This window comes from Diabrotica undecimpunctata, chromosome 5 (assembly GCF_040954645.1).
Source record: "Diabrotica undecimpunctata isolate CICGRU chromosome 5, icDiaUnde3, whole genome shotgun sequence".
NCBI lineage: Eukaryota > Metazoa > Arthropoda > Insecta > Coleoptera > Chrysomelidae > Diabrotica > Diabrotica undecimpunctata.
Genome location: NC_092807.1, coordinates 96440700 through 96459889, shown reverse-complemented (window position 1 = coordinate 96459889; position 19190 = coordinate 96440700). Strand labels below are relative to the sequence as shown.

Sequence of the window (19190 nt, the reverse complement as noted above, 5' to 3'; positions counted from 1 at the left end):
TAAGACAAGAAAATTTAAAATATTTTTCCAAATTCTTCGTCACTGGTTTGTGACAATGCTTTGGAGATTATCAGCTGTGCAGCTGAATATTAAATTCTTCTAAAACAAACCAAAACTTCTGCTGAAGAAAATCATACAGCTTCTTTAGTTTTATAGGCCACTGTATACCGACTACTAATATATCGTATAAATTGTCATTAAAAATATTTAATTCGGTTTTAATTTTAACCTTAAAATTGCGGAACGTTTTGGACATATTTTCAACTTTATAAATCTTTATAATTAACATTTTTACGACTATCAGAAAAATGACCTCCAATATAGACAGAATGCATAGTAAAACCATACGATTATCTGATATCGAATAAGAAAGATCTACAACAATATTTTTGCAATAACACTTTTTTTAAATTATGCGACGTTTGCTTTGGATGGTTCACTGCCAACTGATGATGCATTCGGTCATTGGCCTTTCATTTGCGTCCTACATTCGATAGTTAGCTGCTACTGCTTGTGAAATGACAAATATTTAACATGGATGTAATAAAGTCCCAGTTTATAATCAAAGACTTAATGTATTTCCATAACTTAATCCAATGACACAATTTGATTCTTATATAATTGTTTGTCGATAGGTCTGCATCGAACTGTAGGTACTTTTGATCTCTTTTCAGTAGGAACTTCATTTCTAACATTAGTTGTTATTGCATCATACAGATCTTTCACAATTTTCATGTACTCACCAGGAACTACTAATTCAATATTCATGCAATGTCCACCGCAAAAGCTCTCGTAATATTACTAAAGTAACTTATGCTTTTTTGAGTTAATAATTTCTATATGCAAATTATTTTCTTGTTCCCACTATTTTTATGGCTTTCTACCTGTTTGATACACATAAGCCTTTTTAAATATAATTCAAGCTTTTGGTATTTGTCATCCATATTTGCTCTTTAAACATAAGGTCTATTCGGTATTGGTGAATCCTGTGTACGTGAATTACTGGTGAATACGATATTTTACTCTACGATCAGCCAATATGATGCGGCATAATTTTTAATGCCCGAGAATAACAGTTTTTAGATGCCCACTACAAATTTCTTCATTTAGGTTATTCTTACGAATTGTCTTTCCTAAATGAGTCTGGTTTTGTTATAAAGTAATAACTATTGGATATTCTCCATATCCGTTCTAATAGATAATAAAAGTATCTATATTTATCCTTTCCCCAGGTAGCTGTAGCTTCCTCCGTGGTTATTGTTAGTTGTTGCCCTGGAAACCATCAGGGTCTTCTAACTTTAATGCCAAAAATTGGTTGCATTGCTCCTGTAGTGATCCTTTCCCAAGTTAACATGCTCCTTTTCTAACTTGGCTGCACCGTAATGAAGACGACCAATAGTCAGAAATACGTATATACGGTTCCCTTCCATCAATATACCTTTTTTTGGTTTTCTGTTTTGCGAGACATGCCAATACATTTTACTTTTATTATTCACTCGCATTATCCTTTATATATATATATATATATATATATATATATATATATATATATATATATATATATATATATATATATATATATATATATATTCTCCAAAACTGAAGGGTTTTATTGTCTATTTTTCAGAAACATACTAATTAATAGATTTGTCTGTACTTTCGTATTTTTAACCAATTATTTATTGCTTCAGAATTAATGTAAGTTCTGTTATGTATGAACCAATCCTTGTATAATGTATTATTTATTCGTTCTTTTTACCTTTTTATAGCTCTTAATACTGTCGTCAACTTCAACTATTAAGTAAAAAATCAATCTTCGCATATTGACTCGAATCTTGTAAGTCTTCTCCACAGGGTTATCAAATTTCTCAGCTCCAGCGTGGAGATTTAATAAGGCCGGTAGTTACTGCATCAAACTAACTAAAACTTCTTGGTTACTTGTGGAGAAGGTATTTATTAAGCTGGAGCTGGGATTATTTAGGATATTTTTAAAAATATTTTATTGTGTTTATCTGTAATTTACAATTTACTACTTACACACTATTGTCATAATAATCTTTTTCAAGGTATGTTTGAGGTAACCGGTTACATTTAAAATTAAATTCATTAAGTTATAGTGAAGTTTTCTGGAACTGTCTTCGGTTCTTAGAACTGAAAGTAGGATTAACATGATGTATCGCTAGTATGGCTGTGGTATGGCGATATCATCAGCAAAACTTCCATGGCTGTTGGAAGATCTGTATAAAACACAAATAAGTGGCCAATAAACCCTTATTTATTGTACATTCACCAACGTTTATAGACATAGGCGTGGCCAAAGCGGATGTCGCGGGTGCCGTGGAATCCACACTAACTTTCGAGGGGCGCGAGAATTTGGATCGTTCACTTCCAGAAACAATTAATCTGTAAACATTTTGAGTAATATTATATATAGATAAGAAAATCTTTAAGATATAAAAAACACTATACATAAATTCAGCACAATCGATTAAGTGGTCTTTGCAAAATAATTTTACAATCTATATTTTTTTAAAAAAGTTATTAATTGTCAAACTTATGCAGAGCCAATACAAAAAGTTTTAAATACTTGAGTTTTTTTGCATATGAAGAAACATTCAAACTTTCAAATAAAAGTCCAACCATTGAAATCAATTAAATAGGAGAACTTAGGAAGTTTTTTAATCAAGTGTACAATTTTTGTGCTAAAAAACAAATACAATAACTTTTTCAATTTTCAATTAACATTTCTTTTCTAAACTTTTATTATCTTTTATAACTTATTTTAAGAGAAAAAACATTAAGATTGGTCATTAAGTAAGCGATGCGGGATTTATTAAATTAATTTTTTAGTGTTTTAGTGTATTAAAGAATTTTTCACCAACATTTGTAACAAAAAAACAAAATTTGTTTAATTTAGGTATTAATGTTTATATTTTGAGAACGATTTCCGAAGTGGAAATTGAAACGTCAATAAATTTACTTTAACCTTTAATTGTGGCTTATTCCCATTTAAATAGTATTTATTTCATATTGTAACCTTAACGAACGAAAAAAGGAAACATGACGTAATTTTGCAATTGTGTATTCATTTATGCATAAAAATATGAACAATAAATAATTATAATCTATTAAACATATAATATTTGAATGATTTTACTTACAGGACCCCAGTTTAAAAAAATAATCAGAATTGGTCCACTAAAAGCTAAAGATAATTGAAATTTTGTCGCTAATTTGAACTCGTGATTTCATTTTTAAGACGGCTGAAATTGCTGTTCCCACCACTGCCACTCGTAAATTATTCTGTAGTTTTAAATCAACATTTTAACCAAGTTGCACAAAAGAAAAAAGGTGGAAATTCATATCTACTGGGTACTTGGCACAACAAAAGTTATTTGTTTAAAAAACAGATCTCAAACCTTCGTACTATTGTTGTAAATGCCGCAAAACTGTTCGATTGTGCTGAAATTTTGTGTAGTATTTTTTTATATTGTAAGAATGTTCTGGGTAAATTTTGAAAGTTCTATGAGGCTCTCTGAAAAAAAATTATTGAAAAAACAATTATTTTTGACCCTTTTTAAATTGTTTTTGCCCATTTTGTAATAATTATTATTATTTTGTTAATTTGCAATTAATTTTGTCTCATAGGAAATTTAACTGTAAAACTTTTTTGTTGTTACAATTTTTTTTAATGTATAGCTGCCAAGATATAGCAACGAAAAGAAGAAAAAACATTGACCTTTTCTCATTTTTTTCACAAGTTGTTAATAGAAAATTTAACCCACCTTTTAAAGTTTAAGCATAGTTAAATTATGATTTCTAATAATATTTCAAAGCGATTAAAGCAAAAAACTAGGCTTATATACGATTCACCCAACTGAGAGTGTTTTAGAACAGATACCGCTTGAACTAATAATAAAAATACATATATATATATATATATATATATATATATATATATATATATATATATATATATATATATATATATATATATATAATTGTCTCACAATTGCTTTGTACTACGTTTCCTTCGAATTGTCTCATATATTTTTCTAACTCCTACCTACCGTACTGGAGTAGTTCGGAGCCGACGTTGATCAATGTTCTTTGGAACAGACCCTATGTCGCTATGTCCCTACTTACATCTCTTTTATAGTATTGATCGGGCGATGATGATTGTTTACTGTCGATTACAATCTTTATGACTCCCCTCAGGCAGGGTCTATATTTGATGCGACCTAACGCATCTATAATTTTGGTAGTTGTTTTACATACCTGATTTTTTCCACAATAAACACATGTATATGCTCTTGATATGTTAGCTCTTTTATTTAAACTAAGGCGTATAAGTATACTCATCTTTCTTTTATATGAATCATATTTTTTGATTATAAATTCAATACTTTCTTTTTAAGAGGTGATGCTCATGCTCACCCTAGCGCCTGTACTTTCGCTCAAGGGTAGCGTGGGACTTCAGGTCCCATCTCTATCTCCTACGGCATACTCGAGACTACTATTAGTCAGTGTAAATTCAACTATGGTCGAAATGGATTCAGACCGAATAGAGCCACTACAGATAACATATTCATACTAAGAACGATACAAGAAAAAGCTTATGAATACGACATAGACCTATATAATATATATATATATATATATATAGACTTTAAACAAGCTTTTGATAGTGTGAAAAGAGACAGAATGCTGGAAGACCTTTGCAATCTAGATATACCTAAGAAATGCATCAGCCTCATAAAAATGACGTTGCAGGGTTCAAAAGCCGCAGTCAGAGTAGATGGAGAACTTTCTCCCCTGTTTAACATCAACATGGGAGTAAGACAGGGAGATGCTCCATCAACCATGCTATTCAACCTAGTTCTTGAGGCAGTCATCGGAAAAACCAATATAACCGGCCATATAAACACCAAATCAGTACAAATTACTGCATATGCAGACGATGTAGCCATCATTAGTAGGAATAAGACACGACTAATGGAAGTGTTCAAACAAATTGATTCTGAAGCAAGAAAAAGAGGTCTCAAAATAAACGAAGCAAAAACGAAGTATATGACAGTCAAAAGAATAACTGACAATGAAAATAATATCACAATAGACAACTATAATATCGAACGAGTGGATGCCTTTACATATCTCGGCACAGAAATCAATCAGAAGAACTCCGTAAGTAGCGAAATTAATGCACGTATTTCCAGCGGGAATCGTACATACTATGCTAATAAAAGATTGATGACATCGAAATTATTAGACAAAAGAACCAAAATGACTATCTACAGAACACTGATTAGACCCGTAGTAACCTATGGATGTGAAACTTGGGTAATGACGAAAAAAGATGAAGCCCAACTCAGGACATTCGAGAGAAAAATACTGAGGAAAGTATATGGCCCGGTACAAGAGGAAGATGGCACATGGAGAATCAGGAGAAACGACGAGGTTAATGAGTTAAATGAAGGTTATGATATTGTAAGATTTGTGAAAAGTCAAAGACTGTCATGGCTGGGACATGTGCAGAGACAAAACGATGCAAAAACAACAAAGAAAATGTTACAATGGAAGCCCATAGGAAGGCGAAAAAAAGGAAGGCCCAGAACGAGATGGTTGGATGACGTGGAAGACGACCTGAAAACAATGAACATAAGACAATGAAGAAGAAGGGCACAAGAGAGATCTGAATGGAAGGGCATAGCCAGACAGGTAAAGGCCCATCCAGGGTTATGATGCCAAAAGAAGAAGAAGAAGAAATTCGACTATGTCGCTTTTTTTTATGTTTATATTTCTTCAGTTCCTTTTGTTCTTTTAGTTTTGCCTATTTGTGGCATCCTCTCATATTCTACATTCTTTTTTATCATTTCTGTGATAGTCCTTACAGTCATATTAAAGTAATATTTTCTAGCTATGGCTTTCGTTATTATGTTTTATGGTATGATCCTTCCTTTTTTTTTCAGCTCTTCACTTTCCCGAATTGACTTCACGAAAACGCAATGTTCCGCATCATCCTCCACCGCACACATTAGGCATCGACCGTAATTTGTCTTTTTAATTTTATAAACGACCCATGGTCCGTCAAAAATTATGTGAAATAAAAGTTGATATTGTTACGTAAAAATATGAGTCATATTAAAAACCTGTAAACATGTTTTTATTCACATGTTTATGTTTTATATATGTTTTGATATATAATAACGGAGCTTTCATGGAAGGGCCAGTTAATATTTGAAGACCCGCGCCCGCGATTTTAATTGTAGCGTTCGTATAAAATAAATTATGTATTATTAAGTGGTTAAATAAATTAATATAAGTTACCGCTTTTTAATAAATTAAAATAAGAACCTTTTAATAAAGACATTATAAATTGAATAAAGACAGCAGTTAAATAAATTCTCATTTCATTGGTGTCAAAAGTGGATATAAAATAAATTGTGAAAATGACGACGATTTATGAGCTCACAGTGACGAATTTAAGAAGACATCTCGAAGACAGAGAATTAGCTTCTACCGGAAAAAAGGCTGAGTTAGTCCAACGACTAAAGAACGCTTTTCTAGAAGAAGGTCTAGATCCAGAGACTTATATTTGAAGATGCTGTCTTCTCGTCGATTTCGAAAGTTTCTGGTGATGTAGCCAAAGTTTCTGGTGACATCGCATCATTAGAGAACAAAGTTTCTGACGATATTTCGAAAGTTTCTTCTGATGTAGCCAAAGTTTCTGGTTTCTGAGATGTCTGCCCTCGACGATAGAATATCTTCGTTAAAAAACCAAGCTGCTGCCGATATGTCGGCCTTCGAAGAACATTTGAAGAATTTAGAAAACGTTTTTAATCGACTTAAAGCTGCCCAATTGATGCTAAACCCCAAGAAGTGCCAGCTATTTCAGGGTAAAGTCAATTATCTGGGTCATATAGTCAGTAAAGAAGGAGTGGCCGTGGATAAGGGAAAAATCGATTCCAAGGAATGGCCAAAACCAACTGACAAACATCAAGTGAGAAGTTTTCTTGGACTATGTACTTACTACCGGAGGTTTATTAAGAAGTTTGCAGATATCGCTAAGCCATTAACGCGACTTACAGAGGAAGCAAGAGAATACCGCTGGGATACAGACTGCCAAAATGCCTTTGAGACCTTAAAAAAGCATCTAATAACAGCACCAATTTTAGGGTATCCACTGCCAGAAGGAGAGTTCATCTTAGATACGGATGCAAGTAATATGGGAATTGGAGGAGTGCTGTCTCAGATTCAAGGAGGACAGGAACGAGTCCTCGGATATTTTAGTAAAGTTCTTTCAAAACCTGAGCGGAATTATTGCGTCACGAGAAGAGAACTTCTAGCAGTAGTTAAATCAGTAGAGCACTTCTATCCATACATCTATGGCAGAAAGTTTCTAATCCGAACCGACCATGCCGCCCTTAAGTGGTTGATGCAGTTTAAGAATTCAGAGGGTCAGATAGCCAGGTGGATCGAACGACTCCAAGAATACGATTTTAAGATTGAGCACCGGGCCGGAATTAGCCACAGAAACGCTGATTCTCTTTCCAGAAGGCCATGCCCAGCAGAGTGTTCCCACTGCAACAAAACGGAATCCAAGGAAGCAGCAGTGCTAAGAACGACGATTGTCAACGACGACTGGACGCCTACTAAGATAAGGGAAGAACAAGAGAGAGATCCAGTTATACAGAAAATCCGAAAATGGAAAGAGGAAAACCGTCGACCACCTTGGCAGGAAATATCAAACCTATGCTCAGTAGTTAAGACGTATTGGGCCCAGTGGGACTCATTTATCATCGAAGATGGCTTGCTCAAACGAGTCCTGGAAAATGATGACGGTTCAGAGAAGAGAAGACAGTTGGTGATCCCAAAGAGCAGAATAGCCGAAGTACTTCGTCAGTTACACGACAGTCCATCGGGAGGGCATTTTGGTGTAAGGAAAACCCTTCAGCGAATTCGGGAACGGTTTTATTGGATGAACAGTTCCGACGATGTAAAAGACTGGTGTAAGAAATGTACTATTTGTGCCACGAGTAACGGGCCTTACCGAAAAAGGAGAGCTCCTATGAGACAATATAAGGTTGGAAGCCCGTTTGAAAGAATAGCTTTGGACATCGCTGGGCCATTTCCAGAAAGTAAAAATGGAGGCAAGTACATGCTGGTAGTAATGGATTACTTCACTAAGTGGGTCGAGATTTACACACTTCCAGACCAGAAGGCCGCCACCGTTGCAGATAAGTTGATCCAAGAATATATCAGCCGATTTGGAGTGCCTTTGGAGATCCATAGTGACCAAGGCAGGAACTTCGAAAGCGATCTATTCCAAGGAATATGTGATAGACTAGGCATGAAGCAAACAAGAACTACAGCATATCGTCAGCAAACTGATGGTATGGTAGAACGGATGAATAGGACAGTCGGCAAGTATTTGACAAAGATTGTGTCCAATCATCAGCGAGACTGGGACCGATACCTTCCGTTCTTCACAATGGCCTACAGATCTGCTGTTAACGAATCAACAGGCCAGACATCAGCCAGAGTCCTATTCGGACGCGAAATGCGACTACCTTGTGATCTAGAATTTGGGTGTCGACCTGGAGAAGATGTAGCAGGTTAAGATTATGTGATCGAATTACGAAGAAGAATGGACGATGTACATGAGTTGGTCCGTTCCCACCTTCAGATCGCTAGCGACCGAATGAAGAAACGGTACGATACACAAGCGGAAAAGGGTTGCTTTAAGAAGAACGACAAGGTCTGGCTCTATAATCCCAAGAAGCGAAAAGGTTGTTCTCCCAAATTGCAGCAGTTTTGGGAAGGCCCATACCTAATTATGGAGAAGATCAACGATGTCATCTACCGAATAAGCAAGATTCCGAGGGGAAAGCCGATGATAGTACACCATAACCGGCTGGCGTCTTTCGAAGGTGACCACGACGTAGATGAAGAAGTGGAAGTAAACCAAGTCCAAAACGTGTCTGACCTCACGTTTGACGAATTCATGGGTGCCTATGGAGGTACCGGTAAAGCAAGACATGCTGTTACCACTGAAGAAAAGCAAGATCTACTCGCGCTCCCCGGTGACTACTCGCTGGCCCTTACCATCCCGGCCAGTATCAAAGACGCACCAGGGTTGGCATCCGTCTTTCGAAGGAAGTTTGGTCGAGTTGCAGAACTTCAATGCCAGGTGCGAGCTCCCGGTAAAACCTTGAAACTCCAAGATGCATCACGTTACCTTTTCTATCTGGTAACAAAAGACACTGCCCGTGACCAACCTACCTACCGAGATGTATGGGAAGCCTTACTTCAATTGAGAGGGCACGTACTAGAGTCCGACGTGCAAAAGTTAGCCATGCCAAAGTTGGAGTGCCACCAATTAGATTGGAGGGTTATCCGAAATATGGTGGAGGAGATCTTTAAAGACACCGACGTCCAGGTGTTAGTCTGTTGCAATCCGCATAGTTACTGGTGCGGAGAGAAAACCGTCCCTTGTCATTTTTATACAACTGGAAGTTGTAAAAGAGGGTCCAGTTGCCGATACCAGCATACCGTTCCAGTTCTAGTCCCGACAAGGTTCCAGGAGGAACCATCTTTTGAGAGGGGGGCAATGTTACGTAAAAATATGAGTCATATTAAAAACCTGTAAACATGTTTTTATTCACATGTTTATGTTTTAGATTGTACGAGAGGCTTCTATTTACCTGAACGGACCTTCCAGAAAACGGTCGAAACGATGACCCGGATTGACCTTCTAGTATAATCAGGCTGAATTCTCGACCGGCTGTGTTTTGATATATAATAACGGAGCTTTCATGGAAGGGACAGTTAATATTTGAAGACCCGCGCCCGCGATTTTAATTGTAGCGTTCGTATAAAATAAATTATGTATTATTATTAAGTGGTTAAATAAATTAATATAAGTTATCGTGCTTTTTAATAAATTAAAATAAGAACCTTTTAATAAAGACATTATAAATTGAATAAAGACAGCAGTTAAATAAATTCTCATTTCAATATGCTTAAATTTGCAGCTTATCCAGGGCTCTATGTTAGAGATGAGCGTTCTCTTCCAATTTGCTTTAGTTCTTTGTTAGGACCACTCTTTCCGCACTGTCCCACACTATTTTTCTGCTTTCGTCTCTGATCTTCTTTATATTCCATTATCTTATTTTACATAGTCACCCTCTCCTTTACCAATAACTGGATTGGTACAAATAACAAATCACTTATATCCTGCTATAACTTGTACATCAATTATTGAGATTGTCCTGTAAGCGCTTACTACCCTTTAGTAGTGGTTTTCTTTGTGCCCTTGCCATCATTTTCATGTACTTTTTTTGTTTAGTAGTTCCTCAGTTCCTAGAATAAATTCAATACTAGATCATATCAATAAACACGATAACGAAGTGTATCTATTATACTTTATTTGTTTGCAACTGATAGTTCATTACAAATGCAAACAACAGGTAAAAACTGAAATTACTCAAAATAATATCCTCTCCTGTTGAAATGTAGTTTTAGATCTTATTTTTCATAGAGTCCATCCTGTTCACATAAAAATAACAATACTGTTGTGAATTTATTAATTGTTATGTCTTTAATTTATAATGTCTTTACTAATTTATTATATTGTTCCTACTTTAATTTATTAAAAGGCACGATAATTTATATAAGTTTATTTCTCACTAAATAATACACATAATTTATTTAGGCGAGCGTAACATAAATATCGCGAGCGCGAATCTTCTTTATTAACTGTCCCTTCCAAATAAAATGTCCTTTATATATGCCATTGCCTTTACGCTAGAATCATCGAACAGCCTTCTCGATTAGCCGGCGAAATTATAACGGTAAGGCAAACGGGTATTTTTACATCGGCTCGACCGTTTCTGGAAGGTCCTTTCAGGTAAATTTCTGCCGGCTAATAGAATACTCTCGTAAAATCTAAAAACAGAACAGCATTAGTCATAATATGTACGGTTATTTTAGGCCAGGATAATTATCGTAACATTGCCCCCCTCTTAAAAGATGGTTCCTCCTGGAACCTTGTCGGGACTGGAACCGGAACTGTATGCTGGTATCGGCAACTGGACCCTCTTTTACAACTTCCAGTTGTATAAAAATGACAAGGGACGGTTTTCTCCCCGCACCAGTAACTATGCGGATTGCAACAGACTAACACCTGGACTTCGGTGTCTTTAAAGATCTCCTCCACCATATTTCGGATAACCCTCCAATCTAATTGGCGGCACTCCAACTTTGGCATGGCTAACTTTTGCACGTCGGACTCTAGTACGTGCTCTCTCAATTGAAGTAAGGCTTCCCACACATCTCGGTAGGTAGGTTGGTCACTTGCAGTGTCTTTTGTTACCAGGTAGAAAAGGTAACGTGACGCATCTTGGAGTTTCAAGGTTTTACCGGGAGCTGGCACCTGGCATTGAAGTTCTGCAACTCGACCAAACTTCCTTCGAAAGACGGATGCCAACCCTGGTGCGTCTTTGATACTGGCCGGGATGGTAAGGGCCAGCGAGTAGTCATCGGGGAGCGCGAGTAGATCTTGCTTTTCTTCAGTGGTAACACCATGTCTTGCTTTACCGGTACCTCCATAGGCACCCATGAATTCCTCAAACGTGAGGTCAGACACGTCTTGGACTTGGTTTACTTCCACTTCTTCATCTACGTCGTGGTCACCTTCGAAAGACGCCAGCCGGTTATGGTGTACTATCATCGGCTTTCCCCTCGGAATCTTGCTTATTCGGTAGATGACATCGTTGATCTTCTCCATGATGAGGTATGGACCTTCCCAAAGCTGCTGCAATTTGGGAGAACAACCTTTTCGCTTCTTGGGATTATACAGCCATACTTTGTCGTTCTTCTTAAAGCAACCCTTTTCGGCTTGTGTATCGTACCGTTTCTTCATTCGGTCGCTAGCGATCTGAAGGTGGGAACGGACCAACTCATGTACATCGTCCATTCTTCTTCGTAATTCGATCACATAATCTTCACCTGCTACATCTTCTCCAGGTCGACACCCAAATTCTAGATCACAAGGTAGTCGCATTTCGCGTCCGAATAGGACTCTGGCTGGTGTCTGGCCCGTTGATTCGTTAACAGCAGATCTGTAGGCCATTGTGAAGAACGGAAGGTATTGGTCCCAGTCTCGCTGATGATCGGACACCATCTTTGTCAAATACTTGCCAACTGTCCTATTCATTCGTTCTACCATACCATCCGATTGCGGATGATACGCGGTAGTTCTTGTTTTCTTCATGCCTAGTCTATCACATATTCCTTGGAATAGATCACTTTCAAAGTTCCTGCCTTGGTCACTATGGATCTCCAAAGGCACTCCAAATCGGCTGATATATTCTTGGATCAACTTATCTGCAACGGTGGCGGCCTTCTGGTCTGGAAGTGCGTAAATCTCGACCCACTTAGTGAAGTAATCCATTACTACCAACATGTACTTGCCCCCATTTTCAGTTTCTGGAAGTGGCCCTGCAATGTCCAAAGCTATTCTTTCAAACGGGCTTCCAACATTATATTGTCTCATAGGAGCTCTCCTTTTCCGGTGAGGCCCGTTACTCGTAGCACAAATAGTACATTTCTTACACCAGTCTTTTACGTCGTCGGAACTGTTCATCCAATAAAACCGTTCTCGAATTCGCTGAAGGGTTTTCCTTACACCAAAATGCCCTCCCGATGGACTGTCGTGTAACTGACGAAGTACTTCGGCTATTCTGCTCTTTGGGATCACCAACTGTCTTCTTTTCTCTGAACCGTCATCATTTTCCAGGACTCGTTTGAGCAAGCCATCTTCGATGATAAATGAGTCCCACTGGGCCCAATACGTCTTAACTACTGAGCATAGGTTTGATATTTCCTGCCAAAGTGGTCGACGGTTTTCCTCTTTCCATTTTCGGATTTTCTGTATAACTGGATCTCTCTCTTGTTCTGCCCTTATCTTAGTAGGCGTCCAGTCGTCGTTGACAATCGTCGTTCTTAGCACTGCTGCTTCCTTGGATTCCGTTTTGTTGCAGTGGGAACACTCTGCTGGGCATGGCCTTCTGGAAAGAGAATCAGCGTTTCTGTGGCTAACTCCGGCCCGGTGCTCAATCTTAAAATCGTATTCTTGGAGTCGTTCGATCCACCTGGCTATCTGACCCTCTGGATTCTTAAACTGCATCAACCACTTAAGGGCGGCATGGTCGGTTCGGATTAGAAACTTTCTGCCATAGAGGTATTGATAGAAGTGCTCTACTGATTTAACTACTGCTAGAAGTTCTCTTCTCGTGACGCATTAATTCCGCTCAGGTTTTGAAAGAACTTTACTAAAATATCCGAGGACTCGTTCCTGTCCTCCTTGAATCTGAGACAGCACTCCTCCAATTCCCACATTACTTGCATCCGTATCTAAGATGAACTCTCCTTCTGGCAGTGGATACCCTAAAATTGGTGCTGTTATTAGATGTTTTTTTAAGGTCTCAAAGGCATTTTGGCAGTCTGTATCCCAGCGGTATTCTCTTGCTTCCTCTGTAAGTCGCGTTAATGGCTTAGCGATATCTGCAAACTTCTTAATAAACCTCCGGTAGTAAGTACATAGTCCAAGAAAACTTCTCACTTGATGTTTGTCAGTTGGTTTTGGCCATTCCTTAATGGAATCGATTTTTCCCTTATCCACGGCCACTCCTTCTTTACTGACTATATGACCCAGATAATTGACTTTACCTTGAAATAGCTGGCACTTCTTGGGGTTTAGCATCAATTGGGCAGCTTTAAGTCGATTAAAAACGTTTTCTAAATTCCTCAAATGATCTTCGAATGTCTCCCCCAAGACGATTATGTCATCTAAATAAACCAGGCATGTTTTCCAAGATAACCCTCTCAACACATTTTCCATAAGCCTCTCAAATGTCGCAGGAGCATTACAAAGTCCAAATGGCATAACGTTGAATTGCCACAATCCAGATCCTGTGGTGAAGGCTGTCTTTTCTTTATCGACTGGGTCCATTTCTACCTGCCAGTATCCAGACTTCAAATCTAAAGTAGAAAACAATTTACTTCCAGCCAATGTGTCCAATGTGTCATCGATCCGAGGCAGAGGATAACTATCTTTCTTGGTAACGTTGTTCAGCAAACGGTAATCCACACAGAACCTCGTCGTTCCGTCTTTCTTCTTAACCAGGACCACCGGAGAGACCCATGGGCTCGTAGAAGGTTCTATCACCCCGTCTTTCTTCATTTCCTGAACAATCGTTTCAGCTTCCTCTCTCTTCGCCTGTGGTAATCGTCGAGCTGTTTGACGAATTGGCTTAGCATTACCAGTATCAATTTTATGCTTAACAACGGTAGTTCTTCCCGTCTTTCCTCCTTTCGGTACGAAAATATCACGATACTGCCGCAGAAATTCCCTTAATTTCCTTTTCTCCATCTGATTTAGAGACTGTCCTGCAACTGCAACCATTTGGTCGAATTTGTCGTTGGAATTATCAGATGTTGTCGCCTGACGGATTATGGATGTCACAGGTACACAAGTTCCTACTTTTGTCTCTTTCTTTATGGTCACTGGGTAGTCGTTGACATTGATAAGTCTCACAGGAATTTCTTTAGCCGAAGTCACCAATTCCTTTCCAATTATGATTCCACGGCCAACCTCATCGTCGTGGTTCCAAGGCTCCATCATAACAGGTCTCCCTTCGTCCACAATTCCCTGTAGCCGCGCTACTATGATCGTTTCGCTTCTCGCAGGCACGACTGTATCTTCTGTAATGGCTGCTTGCACAGTGTTGTCATTATGTGGATGGAGAAATACCTCCTCGTTGCCAACTTTGATTACCTTATTCTTAAAATCCAATTGGAATCCATGCATATTCATTACGTCCATTCCTAATATAACATCCTCTTCGATGTCAGCAACTATAACAGTATGGACGAACTTTTCTGCTCCAATTCCCAATTGTACCTGGATTTCTCCATGAATGTTGGCATTTTCACCTGTAGCGGTCCGAAGTCGCAACCTCGTTGGTAACAGTTTCTTACGGCTGTTTATAACTGTTGGACGTATAATGGTTCTGGTCGCTCCGGTATCCACCAACAACGTATGTCTTTTACCATTTATTTCTCCATCTACATATACACTATCTTCACGACATTTCAAAGAAGCTATTAGTATGAGAGGGTCTTTGGAAGAGTTCCGGGTCGAAGCTGCCTCCCTAAGGTTGACTCGTTCTGGTTTTCCTGATGGTGAGTTTCTTGATTTTATGGTCTTCTTTTTCTTGCATGTCATGCTTTTCATCAAATTAAAGAGCTGGTCAAGTTTATCTTCGTCTCCTTCCTCTTTTACAGTCCTAACTTTACTGTACCCGCCAGAGGCCTGCGTAGCTGACTCGTATTCGAGGGCGGCGGATAAGACATCAACCAGCGTTTTGTGACGAGCTAATCGTAGTGTTCTCTGCATTTCATGATCACGAAGACCATCAATAAACGTTTGAACGGCCAATTTTTCCATCATGTCTTCGGGAGCTGTTGGATAAGCATATCGTACTAATCTGGCAATATCTACCTCATATTCTTGAAGAGCCTCATCTTTCTTCTGTCTACGATTTTTAAGCTGTGACTGATATACATGCTCCAAATGTTCGTGGCCATATCGCATATTTAACCTCTTCTTCAGTTGTTCGAAATCATCGGTCTCCTCTACTGCTATGGTCTGAAGCACATCTAAGGCATCTCCTCGAAGAGCGATAGTCAGGTTTATAGCCTTTTCTTTTTCAGACCATCCATTCGCTCTTGCAGCTGATTCGAACTGTTTCATGTAGTTGTTCCATGACGATTTTCCGTCGAAAGTTGGGACTTTGACATGCACAGAACTTCCACTTCCTTCAAATTTCGGCCGTGTTTCCAACTTACATTTCGTCTCGTCTTCTTTTATCTCTACTCTAATTGGATTGTTTCCTCTCTCTGCTGTCCCTGTTTCCTCCATCTTCCTTTCCATCTCTTTCCATATCTTTTCTTCGAAGGCCAACATATCGGCAGCAACTTGGTTTTTTAACGAAGACACTCTATCGTCAAGAGCAGACATCTCAGAAGTGACTTTAGAGATGTTAGCAGAAACTTTGCTTTCCAGAGAAGAAATCTCGTTAGAAACTTTGCTTTCTAAAGAAGCGATGTCGCCGGAAACTTTCGAAATATCGCCAGAAACTTTGTTCTCTAATGATGCGATATCACCGGAAACTTTGTTCTCTAATGATGCGATGTCACCGGAAACTTTGGAAATCGACGAGAGGACAGCATCTTCAAATATATAAGTCTCTGGATCTAGTCCTTCTTCTAGCAAAGCGTTCTTTAGTCGTTGGACTAACTCAGCCTTTTTTCCGGTAGAAGCTAATTCTCTGTCTTCAAGATGTCTTCTTAAATTAGTCACTGTCAGCTCATAAATCGTAGCCATTTTCACAATTTATTTTATATCACACTTGTATTATTATTATAAGTCTAATTTATGTTCGATCTCACTCTGACACCATTTGTTGTGAATTTATTAATTGTTATGTCTTTAATTTATAATGTCTTTACTAATTTATTATATTGTTCCTACTTTAATTTATTAAAAGGCACGATAATTTATATAAGTTTATTTCTCACTAAATAATACACATAATTTATTTAGGCGAGCGTAACATAAATATCGCGAGCGCGAATCTTCTTTATTAACTGTCCCTTCCAAATAAAATGTCCTTTATATATGCCATTGCCTTTACGCTAGAATCATCGAACAGCCTTCTCGATTAGCCGGCGAAATTATAACGGTAAGGCAAACGGGTATTTTTACATCGGCTCGACCGTTTCTGGAAGGTCCTTTCAGGTAAATTTCTGCCGGCTAATAGAATACTCTCGTAAAATCTAAAAACAGAACAGCATTAGTCATAATATGTACGGTTATTTTAGGCCAGGATAATTATCGTAACAATACAATACAAACCCATGGATTATATACCTAAAAGGTATGAAAATTATGGGTCAGCGTGGGAGAATAAAAAAGGGGCAGATTTATATGTTAAATAAAATTAATACAGCGGATACAAGTAGTGCTTCAAAGACCACACAACAAAAATATTGTAATTAATTTGTGAAGAAAACAGCACATGCATAGAATAATAAAACAATTGTTAATTATTCTGTGGCACATGTGTGTGCTGTGATTAACAAAACAAACAATTATTTATTCTAAATTCTAAATTATTCACCATAGAATTAGCCATGTTGTATAGTATATATTGCAATATATAGGATTATTAGGTATATCTAAGGTATAATTTATTATGTTATTAGTAATAAAAGCTCTTTTTAATTTTAAAATAATACAGAAACATTGAAAAATTATACAATTTTGCAGCAAAAATTTTATTGGACAGTCAAATATTTTACATTATTATTACTTTACTTTTTATAAATATTTAAATTTCAGGCACATTTTATTCAGCATTTAGATTTACCTTTAATAGACACTGATGACATGTGGTAATCTGTTGTCACTTGTCTAACTTTTTTGTATTCGTGACGTTGACGTCTCTCAGCATCTTGTCAAAAGTTGTGGAGCGTTTTTCGGTTTTTTAATTTTTTTTAAAGTATCCAATTAAAAGACTTTTCTCCCGAATCCAAACCGTTTTAACCACTTACACTATTGTTCCTCCATTCATACGTACTATTTACTTTTACCACACTATTAAATCTACTAACCATAATTCGTTTTTTGTTTGCAAACATAACTCCTAGTTCCTTGCAAGTTTCTTCAAATAAATTACAAATGAAATTAATTTAAATATATTTTAATCGCTTTTATTTTAAAATCTGCCTAATAATGTCAAAGAGACATGCTGAAGAGGCGGCTAGCGGGAGCCAGCCACCTATTAAAAAAATTCACTTTGAGCCTCATTTGATTGGACCGGTTTCGACACTGGAAGAAATGGATATCAAAGTTCTTCAATTCCAGAATAAGAAGCTAGCGCAGGTAATATAACATTTGGTATAATTATTTCTCTATTCCAACATTAATTCAAAAGGTATTCCCAGATTACTAATTGTATGTCATGTTGGTGTACTAGATTTAATTTACTTTTTATAGTCTTCTCTTTCATGTTTTGTAATAAATATGTTCTATAAATCCATCTAGAAATACTTATATTTACATTTTGTCTGTCCATTTTTTTGTTTTACTGCTTTCATCTGGTGATTAATCTTGTTATTATTAGGACTCTGACTTCTGTCTCTGTGTTGATCCTATAGATTTTTCCGCTTATGCTTTTAGATTAACCTCTTATTTCACATTCTCTTATATCAAGAACTGAAAGTTACCTGCTTTCGATATGTTGGTATCCCCAATTTATTTGTGCTCTCTTAGTTTCTTGTTTCATATTTGTATATTGTGTATATCATAGTGGATGTTGTGTCTAGATTATTATAAATATATAATTGAGTGATTGTTGCACCCCATTGATTCTCGTTGATGATTATTCCAAATTTTTTACAGTTGTTATATTTTTCTGGTTCTTGTTTCATATATGGGAATCGTCATATTATATTATATATTTTTTAATGAGTTTATTGATTTATGTAATATTTTTACTGTGGGAGAAAACTCCCATATCTTCTACTTTGGTAGAAAAAAATTCAAAGTTCAAAGTTTTTTACGTGCCAGTACCTCCAAAAGTCTAATATTAGCTAATTTTAATACACTTTTTTATAATTTCGAATTTTGAGATATGGTAAACCTCCCCCCAAGCTATCAATACTATTTTTCATTTTGTATCATCCATTTCCAATTTTGTATTATCTTCTTAAATTAAAATATATGTTTTATATTTATCTGAAACATTATTATGTTAATTATAAGAAGGTACAATGAATCTCTTTCTGTAATTCAACTTTCATATACAAATAGTTTGATCAGTTAGCTAATCATATTCACAATTAGCTTGTTCTTCTTGTATATGTTTTTGAATCTTTCTATATCGTTTAGTATACATTCTTCTGCAGTAACAAATATTATTCAGATAGCATTCTTGGCATTATGTCTGTGACACACGGCCATGATTGGCACAGATAAGGCACATATTTTCATCTTCTTTCGAGAGTCAGGTGTTTTAAAAGTATCATATCTGTGATTGTGTTGAAGAGTGATTTCCTGTTGG

At 37.0% G+C, this 19190-nt stretch overlaps 1 protein-coding gene across 2 annotated transcripts in view; it reads left to right on the top strand.

The window, feature by feature from the left end:
* The first annotated feature begins 17547 nt into the window (after positions 1 to 17547).
* Positions 17548 to 19190, top strand: part of Bre1 (E3 ubiquitin-protein ligase Bre1) — a 30025-nt gene continuing 28382 nt past the window's right edge. For both annotated transcript variants that reach the window (XM_072532285.1, XM_072532284.1), the window contains exon 1: positions 17548 to 18010. In XM_072532285.1, coding sequence (XP_072388386.1) covers positions 17861 to 18010 — 150 coding nt within the window. In that variant the 5' untranslated portion in view covers positions 17548 to 17860. The remainder of the gene's footprint in view (positions 18011 to 19190) is intronic.